This window comes from Haliotis cracherodii, unplaced genomic scaffold, assembly GCF_022045235.1.
Source record: "Haliotis cracherodii isolate W230 unplaced genomic scaffold, xgHalCrac1.p SCAF_8, whole genome shotgun sequence".
In the NCBI taxonomy this organism is placed as follows: domain Eukaryota; kingdom Metazoa; phylum Mollusca; class Gastropoda; order Lepetellida; family Haliotidae; genus Haliotis; species Haliotis cracherodii.
In genome coordinates this window covers 36,283,108-36,303,039 of record NW_027266341.1, presented here as the reverse complement: position 1 = coordinate 36,303,039, position 19,932 = coordinate 36,283,108, and the positions used below count along the sequence as shown (strand labels likewise).

The 19,932-nt window shown below is 43.1% G+C and overlaps 1 protein-coding gene across 1 annotated transcript; it reads left to right on the top strand.

The window, feature by feature from the left end:
• Positions 1 to 3,446: 3,446 nt before the first annotated feature.
• LOC139449586 (cyclic nucleotide-binding domain-containing protein 2-like) lies at positions 3,447 to 18,644 on the top strand. Its single transcript, XM_071231047.1, has 13 exons — positions 3,447 to 3,863; positions 6,412 to 6,479; positions 6,826 to 6,964; positions 8,528 to 8,694; positions 11,138 to 11,211; positions 12,873 to 12,958; positions 14,343 to 14,572; positions 15,203 to 15,363; positions 15,898 to 16,065; positions 16,506 to 16,657; positions 17,356 to 17,463; positions 17,879 to 18,022; positions 18,507 to 18,644. Exons 1-13 carry the CDS (start codon positions 3,447 to 3,449, stop codon positions 18,642 to 18,644), a joined length of 2,052 nt encoding a protein of 683 aa, XP_071087148.1.
• Positions 18,645 to 19,932: the final 1,288 nt, after the last annotated feature.

Below are 19,932 nucleotides of genomic sequence, written 5' to 3'. Positions count from 1 at the left end.
GTACAATCTTTTGGTTTCGTCTTTTGGCATGACGCTGCCGGCGATCGAACCCCGGACCTTCCGCTCCCCGGTCGGATGCTCAACCGCTAGACCACAGAGGCGGATGCCGAATTAGGAAAACGACTTTAACACTGCTGTTAGTCAAAGTTAGTATGAATGAGTGAGTTGATTTTTAACGCCGCTTTGAACAATATTCCACTTATCAGCTTGTCATCTTACTGTGAGAGAAGATCCCGAAGTGATGCAGGTCTCTGACGTTTACCATTTCGCTGAAACCCACGATCATATATATTTTTCCGTATCCAAGAGAAACCCTTAACAGCGAATTGCTGCGCCTTAGACGACAGGGTCACCCTTTAGTAAAGGTTACGGCAGAATGAGGTATGATAGTCACAGTGCAAAAGTCTTTATGTTGAACGAGCCCCGATTCCAAACTTACAAAGAACACGACCATCATTTTCGACGTCAGTGGGAGTGTTAAAGTATGAGAAGTAACGATAGTCGTAAAACTATTCTCGCTTTGTGTGAGTGTAATTCATGATAGGTCCTGTTTGCTGCTCACGAACCGTGTCGTACATGCAGTTAAATTCCGTGTACATGTGTATACACCGTGTGGTAGTAAGTTTAATTCCTTGTATGAAAGGGTGACAAGCTTCCTGTTTCTATATACCATGCACTAATATTGACATTACTATGAATCATATTACAGGATAAACTACCATAATAATATGTATTGATTGTTTTACACTTCTCAGCTACATAAGATCCACGGTCGTGTCATACCAATATACGTTAAAAATATGGTATTTGTTGTTACCCTGCCTGGCATTAACGGCATAAAACAGGGACTGTTCGGCTTGGAGTCAGTATATTATGTCTGAGAGGGTTATCTATGTTCCGCTTTACCCCACCTGAAGTTCATCAACAGTTGACTCGGAATAAGGTTCTATCGTTATTTTTTTAACGATGATTTCTTCATATCATAAACTATGTTATCAACCTTTATCAGAAATAGTATCAATGTAAGCTCTTTGAATACACCTCAGTTATGTTCCTAGGTCTGTCAGCATCATACCCGTGCTCGTGGGTTTCACCAAAGTGGAAAACGTCTGAGAACTGAATCACTTCGGGCTTTACTCCCACATTAAACCGACGCGCCGTGATATGACATAAATACTGTTCAAAGCGGCGTAAACTCACTCACTCACTCACTCGCTCTTCCAATACATTCAATACCAGCGGTCTACAAACTAGGTGAACAAGAATACGTGACACTCACGGTAAAATCACCCGGTAGGTTAAAAGATCATTGAGTGTTCTACACAGATAGATAATGATCTGGATGACCACTTGAAGATGGACATTAGGGACATCCAATCTGCAGCTATCTGCGGCATGCTGACTCCCGGCTCGCGTTTCTCAAACAAAGTTATGGGAATTTGGACAATAGGTGCATATACCTTGGGATACCGGAGAAGAATGGGTCATGCCAGCTTGTCATAAGTGAATTAAAGAGAACCGACGGTCAGGTTATTTCTTAGTATTAAAGGGTTGCAAATTAGCTGTGTCGGTATATCGTGCACTGTTACTGACATTAATATGAATCATATGAGATAATTAATGTGATCTGGTCGCGTTATACCGAAGGACGTTAAAGATGGTACTTGTTGTTCCCCGTCCTAAGGGGATAAAACAAGGATCTTGAGGATCCGGATATTATTTGGTCATGACAGTTCGTCATAAGAATCGACTGAAGACAATCGGGAGGTCAGACACGGAGAGCTGTATCACTATGTTGTGGATCGTTAATCATAATGTCAGTCAGTTTACGACTAGAATTTTACTTATTGTGGCGTTAAACACATTCATCCAGTCTCTTATAAGTTTGCTCTATCTTTGAGAGTGACGACATCCGAAACGTGAAGCATGCATTGTTGATCCGGCCTTTTGCAAGTACCCCCAACAAAAGGCGGCTAACTGGAGGGCAGGCCTCGATTTCTCGAAACATTTTATGCTAACTTCCAATAGGTTCGGTCAAGACCTACGTTGGCGCCGTCCCTTGGTCCTTTTGGCACTGTATTCGTGATGATTCTGCGTATAACAATATTAATGACTTATGTAAGTGTTGGTATTATGCATACATGCACATACTGCATTTGACATGTAAGCGATCTTACACGCATAGTTTGTAAAAAAAAACTACGAACTATGTCAACCTCTCTTCCTTATACCATGATTGTAATCACATCGTATCAATACTGAAAGAGTGTTAATATTATCATCTCCTCATAACTTCCCTGTATAATTATGTAGACGTTCAATCTGTTATGTCTTGGCACTGATTCGATCTTTCACCCTGTTTACCTTGTTCAGCGAAACCAACATAATACATTCCACAGAAGTAATGTACAAAGTAATAACATTAGGCTATTTATTTGTAACCTGAAACGACATTCAACATGTCTTGACAGCCAACGACCGTTTCAGCTCAATGACATACGAAATACATGGATTTACATACGCATTCATGATGATAGCAGCATGACGGTAGACGATAGAATTCTAGCATGTGTTGATGGGCTATCCGTGTTTCTTCCACACAAGCCTGGGAACATGTATGCCATTCATCAAACCCTTTGAGCCTATTAGAGCCACAAACAGATAACGGGGCAAATCCCCACCTAACAATGAGACAAGGCAAGATAATCTTCATGGACTAATGACCAGTTTACAACCCCGTTGCTACAAATAGTCCGCTTTTCATTGGTAACTATGAAAGTCACAAGGGCAAAGAAGCTATTTGTATGAAGGATTGAGCGCTTGAAAGGAGTGGGTTGCACCAACACTGTCAATCCTTTGTCCAAAAGTGAGGCTTCCAGTGATTTCCAGTGTCGTGTAGCCAGAGGTCGGGTTAAATGACGAACTGGCTTAAAGAACGTGGCGTGGTGAACGTGTTTATCACACCTTTTTTATGTCGGCCGTGAAGTAAGTTATAAATGCATGGGAAAGTTAATTGCTTGCATACAAGGAGCGAGGTGCGTGCTCTAGTCACACAGTGTAACACATACAGTCATACGATGGTTCGCTTGGGACTTTATGTGTGAAATGGGAAGTGTAGGGTATGACCTAGGAATGTGTGAGGATCTGACCCAGGAATGTGTGAGGATTTGACCCAGGAATGTGTAAAGATTTGACACAGGAATATTCTGTGGGACGATATTAAAAACTGTGGAAAAAATGAGTTGTGGAGTTTCGTTGTAGCTCCATCACTGATTGTAATTGGAGAGCCTGTAACATTGATCAAGCTGATGGTCTCAGGGTTAACTTTGGGAATGAATGTTAACATTCTCTTTGGATCTGCTTGGGAGCAATTAACGGATACTATGCACACTACTAAGCGTTAAACATCTTGGACTAGCGTGATAGAAAATTATCACATACTTAACATGGTAAAACTACCCCCACTGGAGCATCCAGTCATGCTTCAAAAGATCAAGCCGACACAACATCCTACCAATTATTCAGAAAGACCGCGGAGACAAAAGTTCAAGTCAATTATACATTACGGCCCCTCGAGACAGGAAGTATTCGAGCGTTATCTGGTTGACCCGGTAGTGGTGGTGCGAGGTACCCTTCCGATTTCTCCACCCCAAAACCGTGTGAAAGAGAAAAGACCAGTGCTCAGACGTAGACATTCGTCACTTAAACTAGACATTACAGATACCTATATACAGACAGCCGTGAATATTGACATAGAAGCGGAAGTTAAACTCGAGAGAAACAACAGTTTCGAGGATCTTCAACGGAGTTTGGGAAAATCCAACTTTCGTGGTTTAAGTCGTTTACGTGAGGACGATGTGGAGGTAACCAGCTGTGAATATCCTGTTATACTATCTGTATATTGTATGAGACTTATATTGTTTTACGGTTACAGTTTTGTACAATTTTGACATGTAGCAAACATCTTTAGTGACATTTAGGAGCTATCATTGACGGCGGTGTCATGAGTTTTACTTCTGTATGTTATATTATGCAACGTTCAGCACCGGCGTGATGAAGGCACTCGCAGTACTTGCTTGTTAAACGTGCTCGCAGTACTTGCTTGATGAAGGTAGTCTCACTAGCTTGATTAAGGTCCTCGCAGTACGTGCTTGCTGAAGGTCCTCGCAGTACTTGCTTGATGAAGGTCCTCGCAGTACTTGCTTGATGAAGGTACTCGCTCTGGATTGATAAAAAAAACACCAGCAGTACTTGCTTGATAAAGGTACCCGCAGTACTTGCTTGCTGAAGGAATACGCAGTCCTTGCTTGCTGAAGGTACTCGCACTGTCTTGATGAAGGCACTCGCAGTACTTGCTTGCTGAAGGTACTCGCACTGGCTTGATGAAGGTACTCGCAGTACTGGCTTCATGAAGGTCCTCGCAGTACTTGCTTGATGAAGGTATTCGTATTAGCCTGCTGAAGGTACTCGCAGTACTTGCTTGATGAAGGTCCTCGCAGTACTTGCTTGCTGAAGGTACTCGCTCTGGATTGATAAAAAAAACACCAGCAGTATTTGGTTGATAAAGGTACCCGCAGTACTTGCTTGCTGAAGGAATTCGTAGTACTTGCTTGCTGAAGGTACTCGCTCTGGATTGATGAAGGTCCTCGCAGTACTTGCTTGATGAAGGAATTCGTAGTACTTGCTTGCTGTAGGTACTCGCACTGGATTGATGAAGGTACTCGCAGTACTTGCTTGCTGAAGAATTCGTAGTACTTGCTTGTTGAAGGTACTCGCACTGGATTGATGAAGGTACTCGCAGTACTTGCTTGCTGAAGATACTCGCACTGGCTTGATGAAGGTACTCGCAATACTGGCTTCATGGAGGTACTCGCAGTACTTGCTTGATTGAGGCACTCGCAGTACTTGCTTGCTGAAGGTACTCGCACTGGACTGATGAAGGCACTCGCAGTACTTGCTTGCTGAAGATACTCGCACTGGCTTGACGAAGGTACTCGCAGTGCTGGCGTCATGAAAGTACTCGCAGTACTTGCTTGATGGAGGCGCTCGCAGTACTTGCTTGCTGAAGGTACTCACACTGGCTTGATGAAGGTACTCGCAGTACTGACTTCATTAAAGTACTCGCAGTACTTGCTTGATGGAGGCACTCGCAGTACTTGCTTGCTGAAGGTACTCGCACTGGCTTGCTGAAGGTACTCGCAGTACTAGCTTGCTGATGGTACTCGCAGTGCTAGCTTGCTGAAGGTACTCGCAATGGCTTGATGAAGGTACTCGCAGTACTTGCTTGCCGAAGGTACTCGCACTGGCTTGATGAATGTACTCGTACTGGCTTGATGAAGGTACTCGCAATGGCTTGTTGAAGGTACTCGCAGTACATGCTTGCAGAAGGTATTCGCAGTACTGGCCTGCTGGAAGTACTCGCAGTACGTGCATGCTGAAGGTACAAGGATCTGGCTTGATGAAGTTACTCGCACTGGCTCGATGAAGGTACTCGTACTTGCTTGCTGAATGTACTCGCACTGTCTTGATGAATGTACTCGTACTTGCTTGCTGAAGGTACTCGCACTGTCTTGATGAATGTACTCGTACTTGCTTGCTGAAGGTACTCGCACTGTCTTGATGAAGGTATTGGTACATGCTTGCTGAAGGTACTCGCAGTACATGCTTGCTGAAGGTACTCGAAGTACTGGCTGCTGACAGTGCTCTCAGTACTTGCCTGCTGAAAGTTCTCGTACTGGCTTGATGAAGGTACTAGTACTGGCTTGATGAAAGTCCTCGTACTGGCATGGTGAAGGTACTCGTACTGGCTTGATGAAGGTATTTGTACTGGCTTGATGAAGGTACTAGTACTGGCTTGAAGAAGGTACTCATACTGGCTTGATGAAGGTAGTCGTACTGGCTTGATGAAGGTAGTCGTACTAGCTTGATGAAGGCAGTTGTACTGGCTTGATGAAGGTAGTCGTACTGGCTTGATGAAGGTCCTCGTACTGGCATGGTGAAGTTACGTTTATCGAAACATCGCAAGGGAAGCATTAGCTGGAGATCCATAGATGGGTTGACTGTCTTCAGGGAAATAAATCGCTCAATTTTGCATTATACCGACCACTATTTCTTGACTGAAAACTAACACTGCATAACTAAACTTCTATCGTCTAGAAAAAAATAGGATATGTGTAACTAAAGTATTGTAGGGGTTAAGTGACTATATTGAGTGAGTGAGTTAGTTGGGTTTAACGCAGCTTTAACTTTCAGTTATATCACTGAGTGTCAGCTTCATGTAAGAGGAAAGCCCGAAGTGATGCAGGTATCAGACGTTCACCACTTTGTAGTGATACTAAGTTTATCGGACTTGTTTATCGCATCGATAACATCATCCCTATTTTGATTAAGCTTATTAATTCTTCATTGCAGCCGATTGAAAGGTTCAAGAGATGTGTGGAAAAAGTCGTCTGGATTCAGAGATTTGTCGGAACAGGAAGGTAATCATTAAAAGTACACGTAGTATACCAGTGTATGCTTCAAACAAAACACGTGAGCCTAATAGATCAGTTAAGCTTAAATTGATCTTTTGACTAGAAACGTCAAACTAAGAATGGCTCTTTCAGACACACCACTCTCCACTGGCAATCGAAATCAACACTACAACAAGATAATAGATGTACATCGAATTACACATTCACCATGTTCACAGAGTTTGGTCTGTAGCAGACTTACTGAATATCCGAGTATTGTGTGCAAGGGGACATATGTAAGTGCGGCATGTTCAGATATGTGTATGGTTCAGAGGGTTGGTTAAATTGTTGCACTCAAATAACTTTATTTCAGAGAAAATGGTAAACGCGACGTCAAAGACTGGAAGCTTATGTCATGGACGTTGGTTTACGATGACCTTGGCCTCACGAAGAGGTCATATGCTGACCTTGGTTTGTCCTTTGACCCTACAGAGTTTAAGTTGAAAAAAGAAGTATGTATAAAATTTTGAAGTTTTCTATTTAATTATATAAAGGAGACATGTGTGTCAGTAATATAATACTGCTTTGTTATATTATGTTATCAGACGATTACATCGCTTTAACTGCAGGGGTTATACCTTATAAATCTAGTTGATTAAATCTTTGTGTGACTTCAGTGTGAAATAAGTGGTATTGTATGAAGTACAAGGGCCCTGTTCCACAAATGGTTCTTGGCTGTCATAAGCCTAAATTGCCTTGCAAAAGAAAGTATGCAACCATATTTGATGGTGGCTAAAATCAAACAAGGAAGAAATGGTTATTCTGTGGTCGTGTATTTGATACGGATATTATGTTTGTGTTTTGGACCCTAAGTTTGCAGTGTATTGGTGACTGTTTTCAGCCCGTAACGTTTCGATAACGTTTGTAATGTTTTCGTCAAATCAAATTTACAAGTCTTTACTTTCCTTTGCTCGGCAGTTTATGTTAAAGTATAGGAATTACGGTCATCTTAGCGCACAGATAGCTTTGTGGAACGGTCCCAAAGACTCTTCTTGTAACGCCAAGTAACGTAGTGTGTGGTTCCATTTCACACATCAACATCGATAGGAAAATATTTGATGTTTGCATGATGCATGCTCATGTTACATTGATGTGAGCGGAAACATTCAGAAGACTTGATTGGCAAAATCAGTACAACTGTCTTGAAGCGAAGTCGTGGATATAATTAACTGCAGTCTTTAGTGAGTGTCCGTGATTTTGAATTTACGATGTCATGTGCAGTTTCTGTCATACGATTAAATTGCATATATAGTGGAGTAGACTCGAGGGAGGGGGTGGGTTAGCCTGGTGGAGAAGCGGACGCTCGTTACGCCTAAAGCCGATGTTTGATTCCTCACATGAATGCATCTGTGGTTAAAAGCGACAAAATACTTTCGACAAGGCAGAGTCGATTTACTATATCATGAGCATGTGCCTATGAGTCACTATCAACTACCATTTGTTCGCGTAAAGGTGAGCGTATCCTGCCCCATTGTGACACCCGTCACAAACACATGCAAAGGCAAGTCATTTGTTCACCTGAAAAAAAACACGGAAACACATCGTACAAGTCAAAATAGGGAATTGCATTGGACATCATTCTTGTGTTTGGAAAAGACCTCCACATGTCTGCCATAAAACTATCTGAAAGCTTTACTGAGGCCTTGAATGTTGCAACCCTGATCATATAGCTTCGTTTGACGCTGTTTGAAATCTTGGCAGAAAGGGCTTGTTCGATTGAACCTCAAAAGTGAAATGTGGAAATCAATGGCTGGAGCTGCAGGAATATTGATCGACATAGTGGGAAAGTTGACTTTTGGAATGTTGGGAAGTCCAATTATTGTGTCTCGTAATATCGCCTGCCTGTGTGAAAATAGCGTATCATACTTTCTCATTTACTTACAATTCGATTCCGCCGTTGGTCTAATGCCCAAAGTCCATTTCTGGTGTCCCCCGTCGTGATATGTCTAGAATAGTGCTAAAGGCGGCCTAAAATCCACCTCACTTATTCTACTTATAAACTCCTCACCTTGCAGCATCACATCAGTACCGAGGCGAAGGAGATTCTATGCATGAAACCAACAGATCGTACCGAGGAGCAGCTCCATACAGCGCAGTTGTCTCTGGACCAGGCCGTGGATGCATTCAACGAGTTCCCCATCAAGATGCAGAAGTCCCTTGTCAAGGCAGGGTGGTACGAACAGTAAGTGCAGATTGTCATGTATGCATGTAGTTGTCTGTTGAATATAATGACAGATTGCAATATTGTATTAAGTAGCAGGAATACACCGTGACTGTACTATCGATGTACAGTATCGCTTACAACGTTTTGCGTACAGTCAGTAAGATACTTACACGTGATTTATGGAGGAGGGGGTGGTTTGGGTGTAACGCCGCTTTAAACAGTATTTCGCTTACATGACGGTGGATAGGTAATAAGTAGGTAAAGCCCTTCGTGATATATGGCGTCAAGGTTAACCACTGCGGAATTTGACCACAGACATGAAGCTAAATAATCGTATGGGGCGAATTTAGCCCACGCCCAGTTGATCTGTTAAAGATAAATGAGAAAGTTGCCAAAAATTAGGGAACTGGTAAACACTGCCCCGACCAAACCGGGAGAGTTGTGCGTTTTCATTGGAAACCTGTTCATTTAACCTCGCTAAACTAAAATTTAAACCGAACGCTTTGTGTGATGTTTCAAATGTTCATTTTATCGCCGTTAAATCTACAGGTGGCCCAGCTCTACATTAAAGAAAACATCTCCATTATACCATGACAAAATTGTACACGAGATCTTGGGTGTTGATTCTGCATGAGTTGAGTCCAATGTGTTCACCGATAATAGCCTTGACACGAATATGTTCAAACATTGTAACAATGTACAGCCAAGTACCAACAATGACTGAGAAGGAAAATCATTTCTATGTATAAGCTTCAATGGTGATGGCCCGTCAAATCGACTGTTTCAATCAAAGGTGGTAAATTATTATTTGAAACCTCTGATTGACCAATCAGAATTAAGTACTTTCCTATTCATGGTAGAACATCTATTAACGAGTACGTGAGTGAGTTCTTGAATGCTCTTTTAGGTCGCAGTTAAAAAAACTTAAACATGTACCACGGCGGATAGCTAGTACAAGTCGTGGTCGTTAGTATGAACCATGTTCCAGAAGCATTACGAGGGGTGGATGACTCTTTCTGAGCCTAACTTTGTTGGAGTTGATGGAGTTGGTTGCTAATGGGTCTTTTAACATAATCCCCTCCAGGATCCACACACGTCTTCCAAGGATAATGGAGTGCCTGGAGCTCACTGGTGTAGAAGGCTTCTTCCTGGTGGTATAAAAGTCCTCAATAGCAGACATGACGCCATCACCATTTGCATAGCGTGTACCAGACAATTTGGGAAGAGGTTGAAATCTGCCGATGGTGATTAGAGAGGAAGTTCAGTGAATTCAAAGCCAGTCATGAATTGCAGCCATGGCCACAAAAGACGAGCGCACATGTACAGATGAATGGTCCCGGTGGGACAGTGGCGAACCAAAGACTCATTCATGGTTACAGACCCCTTCACAAAATCAGCTTGATCTGTTTCAAAACGACATAAATACTCACGAGAAATTATGATCCTGGATCAGGAGAAGTGTAAAGTAGGGCCAAGCAGGTTGTCAAAAACAGAATCAAAATCAAGGCGCTTCAAACACTTTCTCACAAGAAGCCTTGGCACCCAGCGTGTTGAAACCTTTGTCATATCAAGTTCATACCTCAGAATGTTCTCATCTCTCTCACCAGAGAGGATAAGTGACGTCAATCATCCATAACCATATCCTGTTTTTTATCAACATTTTCCTCAGTGGTGGCAGTTGATGGTCTTCATGATCTTGGATCATCTTCGAGGCTCTCTCTTATTGCTCCCTTAAACTTCTGCCTATCTCTTAACAGTGGCAAAGGAAGGCCCATCATCCCCCAAAGTTGCAATCATGTTCGAGATATTTGATGACAGCCAATTTTCTCATCAATAGAGAATACCTGGTCACTTTGATGCTTGCAGAAACTTGCTGCCTCGTGTATTTTGGTTCAAATTCAGCCTGTAAACATGCGCACGTTTTGCACTATATTTTTTGGAAGTTAGGATCAGCAGCTTATGCTTATCCAAAAGGCGACAAAGTAGATCGGGTGGTCGGGCTCGATCACTTTGTTAATTACATGTAATCGTACCCCTTAGGCATTTAAACCTTGCACAAAATACCAGTCACTTATTTGTCTGGTCCAAACACGACTATTTACAAGCCGTCGTCATCGTGGAACAAACAAGCAAATTACAACTTCCAAACTTATAATGGGATATAGGTAATTAAATGTGTGAGTGAGTGAGTTGGGTTTAACGCCACCTTGAACAGTATTCCAGTTATATCACAGCGTGTCACGTTCCCGTGTCAGGAAAGCCCGACGTGAAAGTCTTAAACGTTCACCACTTTGGTATGGGTGCTCACACACCTAGAAACATGATCGGGGCGAAGCGGGATTCGAACTCATATCATAGGTTTCTGGCGTGCCCAAGGGACGCAACTCTGCCACTGTGCTATTGTAATGAATATGCATGTTTAGTACCACACTCCATCCATGTGTCAGTGTTAATGTTTCAGATTTGAAGCTGGGAGGGTCATCATTCGTCAAGGACACATTGCTGATAACTTTTACATGATTCTCTCAGGAACAGGTAATTTCCTCTTAATTCTATCTGTGGATAAACACCTTATAAAGCAAATAACAAGCTGTTAGGTGTTCAATGTTTTAACGGGTGTAACATATGATATTTATCCACACACGACAATTTATCGTAACATTGATATTGACTATAAACATTCCACAGTATTATGTACTCCTACTGGGTACACAACAAACCACTTATCATGATAGCCCTGGGTCCCCGAAGTCCTTATGAGGTGGACTCGGGTGAACACAAATCATAGTTCTTCGTCGTTCAAACTGGAGCACAGTCGCTGGTGAGAGGTGAAAAACAGCATTGTGTGTACACAACACCACAGTTGCCGGGTAGCATTTGAATTCGAAAAATATAACTAGTTGAAATTCACCAAGAAATGTTATGAAGTTAGTCAACCGCAATTTGCTGTGCAGAGTTGCATTCATTAGTCATACATACATTAGCCATACATCTATGGTTGTTGGATCGAATCTCGATTCGCCTGAACTATGTTTGTAGGTTTGTCAGCACCATACCTGTGCTGTGCTCGTGGGTTTCACCACGACGTAATACAGCTTCAATATTCTGTTGAAAACAGCGTTAAACCAAACTCACTCACACATTCTAACTATGCACCTCTACAGTACAAGGTATTTTAGTAAACTAAGTTAATGGACGTGAGTTATGTATTTCTTTGGATATAAACATAATGAGTTTTCAGTGTTGATCTTTGTTACATGTAGATTTTACGGTGCATAGTTCAACTTGGAAACTTAGTGCTGTAGCTTAAAATGAAGTGTAATGTTGAAAGAGAAGGCTATTTGAAATCACCGCTTATGGCCAAGTAGCAAAGCATGTCACTATATACAACAATGGTGTTTTGTTTACTGTAGTATGCTTGCACTGTTACTTTGTAGGCAAACATTAAGTTGACACACAAAGTAAATATATCGCACCACTCTCACCTCCTATTATGACCTCACACTTTTTTATTACCTCAGCTGTACCACAATACATGTGGCGCATCACTTTTGTATTGAGAGAGACGGTGGGAAAGGAATATTGCTGAAAGCGGCGTAAACCCACACTCACTCAATTCATTTTGAGAGACACCATAATTAAGTCTCAGAGCTGTCCCTAAGAGTTGTTATAATCCTCCATGTGTTCAAAATGACAATTGAAGACCTATTCTCACCCGGTAAAAAAACCACCAAAACGAGGGTCAATATAAGTATGCAGATGATCTATTTTAACATGCTAAATTTATATGACGGTAATGTGATTAACCCAGTTATCATATTTGGAAAGGTACTGCGTATGTTGGAAACAATGTCCTATGGCAGAGTGAATGTGTGAGTGAGTGAGGTTTAACGCCGCTTTGAACAGTATATTCCAGTTACCTCACGACTTGTTTTTTCATTGTGGGAGGAAAGCACGAAGTGATGCCTGTCGTTTACTGGAACCCATGAGTACGGGTATGGTGCTGACTATTCTAGAAACATAATCTGGGCGAACCGGGATTCGAGTCCACGACCACAGCGAATTGCGGCGCCTTATACGACTGGGCCACCCGCTTCCCTATGTCGTCATGAAACTCAATCATTCTGCTCTGTACGTGACCCGAGAGCAGTTAGATATACTGTGCCTTTTAGTTTACCTATGTTGTCTTGTTACAGCTGTAGTGACGATATTAGCGACGAAGGACTCCGGAGAAGTATACACCTTCACAGCCAATATACTGCAGAAAGGCTATTGCTTTGGGGTATGTAACATAATATCAGACCTCTTCAATATCTTTAACGAATGCGAGGAATACATGCAAGAAGAGACTCAGGCAGCAATATTCCTATGTGGGGAATCGAATCTGGAGCTTATTAACAAGTGGATGATATTATGAGCAACTATCCACGCCGTCGGGGTATGATGACACACAATCAGTCAGAGAACACTGTGATCAGTCTGAGCACTCGAAGCTTCACCTCGACTCTCATGCCAAGTGTGGATATAAGGGCTCTCATATACCTGACAAAATGAATCAAACCCCCAGTTATACTGAACGCTTGTATGCATAAAGCAACCGTTTTTAAATGCGTTGCATTCTGCGTCGAATCCCTTTCCTACGATTTTGTTTCATTGTCGCTAAGCTTACATCTAACAAAATGAGCACGTCGTGCATGGCCTGCGAGGAAGTTGACGTGATTTAGTTGTGTGACGGGATGTCAAATTTGATTTGAAAATACTGCGGACGGACGTCTCGAATGTTAGAGAAGTCTAGTGGTTAGTCTAGTAGTTGAAAAACCATTTTCGATTGCCCACAGAGGAACAGGGTGTGATACCAGTTCTTGGTGTTCGATCGTGACCTCCGCTCAATCATTCACTTTCACTGATTCAATAAGTTCTTTAAGTAATTAAGTCTGATCAAAGGAGAATGTTAGCCTAGCCGTTCAATGTGCAATATTAGCCGTACAGAGTTGCGCCAAGGTGGCGTAGCCAAATCCGGTTATCATGTGTTCGAATCCCACATCCTCTCTGATAATTATTCTTAGTTTGTCGGCACCATGCCAGTGTTCGTGGGTTTCACCAAAGTGGTAAACGTCGAATGCGTGCATCACTTTAGTCTTACCTTTCACGTTAGGTTGACATTTCAAAGCGGCGTTGAACCAAAATAAATCACTCACTCACCCACCAAACCACTTACAGACTCACTCACTCACTCACTCACCAACTCTCCTTCTCTGATTCATTCACTCACCCACCAACCCACTTATTCACTCACCTACGCACTCACTCCCGCATCCCGACCCGTGAAGATCCGGGCTAGAATAGGTCTTCAGCAACCCATGCTTGCCGTAAAAGGCGACTATGCTTGTCGTAAGAGGCGACTAACGGGTGGTCAGGATCGCCGACTTGGTTGATGCATGTCATCAATCCCAATTGCGTGGATCGATGTTCGTGATATCAGTCGCTGGATTGTCTGGTCCAGACTCGATTATTTACAGACCGCTATCATATAGCTGGAATATTGCTGAGTGCGGCTTTAAACAACAAACAAACAAACAAACAAAACACTCCCGCATCCCCTTACCCACCCACCCAACAAGCAAAACTCCCACTCACTCACTCACTCACTCCTATTTCCATTCTAGGAACTGGCTCTGATTAACCATGCCAAGCGGAGCGCCACAGTCACATGTCGAGATGACGTCGAGCTCCTTGCACTGGGCAGGGAGGACTTTCTCGACTTATTCACGAAGGCAGAGCGTGGTAAAGATCCCGAGCACATCAACTTCCTCAAGACACTACACATACTCCGGGACTGGCCTGTTGATAAAATACCTCATGGCAACCCCGAAGTCTGTATCTTCATATACGTCAGGTAGGGGAAGTACAACGAAGAGATTACATGCGTCGCATATTGTGCGTAATAATGTGATAAACGGTCGTAAATAACTGTAGTTTTATTTAAGTACATGGCAACACATAAAATAGTTGATGCTCATTGCACATAATGTTTTCTCACACATTCGCTTTATGTCTTTACATTTAGAATATTTGTACTTAAAGTCCCTGATAATCTACGCGTCAACCCCTCATAATCTACACGTAAAGCCCTTGATAATGTACGTGTGTAGCCCTGATAATCTAAACGTGTGACCCTCGATTGTATACACGTGAGGCCCCGGATAATCGTCACATGAAGCCCCTGATAATCTGCACGCGTGGCCCCTGATAATGTCCACGAGAAGCTCCTGATAGTCCCAAACGTGTGGCCCCCGATAATCTCCACGTGAAGCACCTGATAATCTACACGTGTGGACCCTGGTAAACTACACGTGAAGCCCTGATAGTATTTTGTTGAAATCCCCCATACTCTAAATGTGTGAGCCCTGATAACCTACACATGCCGGCCCTTATACTCTACAATAAAGATCCTTGACTGTCTGCTGAACACATGAAGCACCTGATAATCTAACCGTGAGGTCCCGTTGACCTTGCTGTGTTCCAGGAGAGACACCGTGCTGTGTAAGGAGAGCAACTCTGGAGAGTGGGTGTACGTCATCATGACAGGGTCGTGCCGAGTGTTGAAGAACCTGGACGACACGAAGCCCACACTGATCAGGGTCGGAAACCAGACCCTCACATCGCCCCGGACTAAAACCCCCACACGTAAGCATGACGAGGGAAGGGACAGACACGGTTTGCAGTAGCTCAAAATATAGGGGTGCACGGATAGCCCAGTCGTCTAAGGTGCCGCGATTCACTGTGCAGTGTTACGTCCCTTGGGCACCCCAGAAACCTATGATTGTGGGTTCGAATTCCGGTTCGCCTCGATTATGTTTCTATGTTTGTCAGCACCATACCCGTGCTCGTGGGTTTCACCGAAGTGGTAAACGTCTGAGACCTACATCCCTTCGGGCTTTCCTCTCACATTAAGCTGACACGCCGTGATATAACTGGAATACTGTTAAAAGCAGCGTTAAAACCCAACTCACTCACTCACTCAAAATATAGCTCCGATAAAAGTGTCATCACCTTACACATCACCCTGTACTAAACGCTCTACGCTAAAGCATAACGAGGGAAGGAACAAGAAAGGATTGCAGTCGCGGTAGCTCAAAATATAACTCTGATAAAAATGTCATGCCCTAAAAAATGGATATGCCATTTCCTTGACTGATCCGCAATGTCTCATTTTTAAAGCTCGAGCTACTCCAACACCTCGAGCAAAGTCCCCCGCGTTGGTGTCAGAAGCTGCGTCAACGACGGACGATCAGCCCACACCACGTCAACGGAGACATGGCGTCGTGACATTGAAGGCAGCTCACTTTGAAAGGTCAAGGCCAAGTGACGACCAAGATGAAGAAAGAGGTATGTCTCAGGATCATAAACATAAATACGCATGTTTTAAGATTGCTTGTATTGAACTAACTAAATACACACAGAGACTTTAATTGTCGTAGAAAGGAACTATTGTAACCGCGTTGGGGGGAGAAGCAAGAGGACATTAGATACAGAGGCAGAGGCATTTATATTTAAATTTGAACGCGAAATCATCATCAAATCACTATTTTTATGAGGATGGACTTCATGAACACAACCATCCACTTGTGCGCACATGAGTGCGCATGACCATCATACAAAGTCAATAAAAGATCCCAGGGCGCTGAACATTCCAGAAAGCGAGCTTGGCACACGAATACTAGACTAGTTTGTCTATGTTAAAGTATTGGCTTTGCGATAGTCAGCGGTAATGACGCTTTGTGGAACGGGGCCCAGGCTTAGTGTCTGACTGTTCCACTTCTGTACAGAGCCCGTGGTGATCCAGCGAAAACCCGAGCACCAGCGGAGGCTCGACAGGGAGTACAAGCGTCTGCACGGCAGACTCACCAGGAAACAGCACAGGAAGATCCTGGAAGCCGTGCTTGATGAGAGGAGCATACTCCCGTCCATCGGCAGCGAGGTATGTGTTGATGTCAGGGTGGGGACTTGTCTGGATGTAGAGATGGATACCCCAGCCCATCGGCAGTGATGTATGTGTTGATGTCAGGGTGGGGACTTGTCTCGATGTAGAGATGGATACTCACGTCCATCGGCAGCGTGGTATGTGTTGATGTCAGGGTGGGGACTTGTCTGGATGTAGAGATGGATACCCCAGCCCATCGGCAGTGATGTATGTGTTGATGTCAGGGAGGGAACCTGTCTCGATGTAGAGATGGATACTCCCGTCCATCGGCAGTGATGTATGTGTTGATGTCAGGGTGGGGACTTGTCTGGATGTAGAGATGGATACTCCAGCCCATCGGCAGTGATGTATGTGTTGATGTCAGGGAGGGGACCTGTCTCGATGTAGAGATGGATACTCCCGTCCATCGGCAGCGCGTCGGGATGGTTGGTCATCTCAAGGAAGCCCGTGTATACCATGCGTGAAGCTAATTCAAATAAAGTCGGCAAATGAGAGAGCGTGTGTTTTCATTTTCAAGGCAGTGATCGACCCACAAACCTTTATATATCTTCGTTTGGTGACTTGTCTGGAGGTTCTTAAACCGTATTCAATGTAAGATGTACAGTACGGTACGAACTGACGGGTATCAGTATAAACTGTTCTGTGGAATGTCTGTATAATTCACGCCTGTGATGTGATGGTTTTTTTGTGTATAGACACCCCGCACTTCTCCTCGCATCAGCATGAGACGGCACCACGACAACTTCCAGACCAAGCCTCAAGTCTTCATCGAGATTGCCAAACTTGGACCTGGCGACATTTTTGTAAGTTGACTCTTGTTTATTTCAGTTTTGTCAATTGATACTCCTTATTAATGAATTCATTATTTGTTTTGAAATAATACTTTTCAGCTTTTCCTGATATTTTTGTCAAAGGTATATGTTTTCGATCATAGCTGAAAAATACCCCTTTTTCCCCTAAATACGAGCCTGAAAACACATTTTTTACTTAACATCCAGCATATTAAGCAAAACACACATTTTTGGGGTAAAATAATAGGACAATAAATTTGTTTCTCTATTTCATTCGGGAACATTTCATTCAAATGTCAGTTTCCTACTCGGCTCTTACGGTGAGCATTTTATGCTGGGAAGCTCTCTTACCTTGAATCCCCTTGGGGTTAATGGGAGGGGTATGGTGTACGCAGTTATTCACACCTAAGATGTGTCTACCTTCCAGGGCTTGGAGCAGGTTGTGATGGCGGGGATCAAAGACACAACCAACTGCAGCCTCGTGTCTGATGGAGCTGAATGTATTCTCATTAACAGGAAGTTCTTTAAGAAGCACCTGTCGGAAGAGCTTGCAAAGAGAATGAGAACAGAGGTAAGATACATGATTGAGGGGAACACGGGATGCCTACTGAGTTTAAAACCATAAGCGCGTCGCGTTGTGGATCATGGATTCGAATCCCAGATTCGTCATTTTGGGTTTCAGCGATGTAGTAAATGTTTAAATCTCATCCCTAATAAGCTTGCGGGCTTTGATAGAAAAAAAAAATTCAAACCGGCGTCTACTCCAACACAAACTCTCTGTGGATGATCTGTGGTCCACTGCAAAAGATTGATATGCAAAAACGATATTAAGTAAGTCATTTTAATAATGTTAATTATAGGTAAATACATGTATAAGTCAACAGTTGTGGCAGGATTTTCCTGAACAGTATTTGTTCAATTATGGATTCAGTAATGTGTTGATTAGAGAAATCAGATCAGTTTCGAGTCTCATCCAGGTTATCAACTTGAAGATATTTTTTTACCATTTTTATAAATTCACAAATGACTCTCTGCTATGCTACAATATGTTTCAGATTCAACCATTTCCGTCTGAAGACACTCTGCAGCGTAAGCTTCAGACACAGACAAACTGGGACGCCTTCAGACAGATGACTGTGGACGACCAGGTTTCGTACAATAAACACGTCCACAACAGCACAACGAAATACTGATTGTAGTGGACTATATACGGCAAAAAACTATCAAGGGTGCCTTACTTGTGACGCGGGTATAAAAAACACGTATGGAACACTTCAATTTAATAATGATCGATTATCCAGCGTGGCATATCTCCCTTCCATTATGATGAATACCCCGGAACTATTCTCACTTAAAGCTCCCCTTTAAATCCAATTCTAATGAGACGGCACCTAAAATCGTCATCCAATCAAATTACACGATTTTGTTAACAGAGAAACTCGGTATAAAGATATCACAAGGACTCGCCTAATGTACCGTCTCAAATACAACAAGAAATGCCTGATAGCAATAAGTACTTCTCTCTCCTTTTAAAATACTCAAGAAATCATCTTTTCCAGTTCAATCTGATTTGTAATATAATACTTTATTTGAAATATTTAGAGGGCTTACTGGAACGAGGCCGTTAGTTTGAATGTAGATGTCGAACTTTCGGCCAGACGTTATAGTGTGTTTGGGTGACGAGTTCAGGCTCATCAGCAACAAACATCCTATGGTAGGACACCAGAGATGATAACTGTGACGTTACTTCCTCGATGATTTGGTGTCGTATTGATCCAGGGTATGTATATCGTAATGAAATGGAACTATAATACACTGGATAATCGAGGTTAAACTAAGTATATGTGATGCAGTGATGCAGTGATGCAGTGATGCAGTGATGTCAGGGTGACGGGTGGCCCAGCCGTCTAAGGAGCCGCAAGGTGCGGAGCTCCATCCACTAACGTGCCAGAAACCTATGATCGTGGGTTCGAATCCCGGGTTCGCCCTTATTATGTCTGCTAGATTTGTGAGTACCATACACGTGCTCGTGGGTTTCACCAAAGGGGTAAACGTGCCTCACCTCGGGTTGTCCTGTCGCATTAACATAAAATGACTGCGGCATTAGAACCAAACTCACTCACTCGCGCGCCCAGCTATGGGGTCTCGTCCAGCCGCTGTTGACATCAATTATGATCAACTGCATACTCTTTGGAATACGGTATTTGGTATGTTCTGAGATTCATACAGATCTAAAGACATTAGAATGAATTATCTTTCAACCAAATCCTTTTCCATTTTGCCACACTTTTACCAGCGATGTTGGAAGGACTTTATCCCAGTTTCGTCCAAAAAGTTCTTCGCAGCTGCCATCACGTCAACGTTCTAGCAGAATGGGGTCTGGTTAGAGTTTTCGTCATGTTTGGGAACATATGTCTGACAGAACCAGACCAGGGGAATAGGGTGGGTGCTGAAGGAGTTCAAAGTCACATTAGTGGATTG

Coding starts and splice junctions, on each gene's coding strand:
- LOC139449586 (XM_071231047.1), top strand. CDS start 3,447: ATGGTAAAACTACCCCCACTGGAGCATCCAGTCATGCTTCAAAAGATC. Junction 8,695..11,137: donor AAGGCAGGGTGGTACGAACA/GTAAGTGCAGAT, acceptor TTAATGTTTCAG/ATTTGAAGCTGGGAGGGTCA. Junction 16,658..17,355: donor TCCCGTCCATCGGCAGCGAG/GTATGTGTTGAT, acceptor TTTTGTGTATAG/ACACCCCGCACTTCTCCTCG.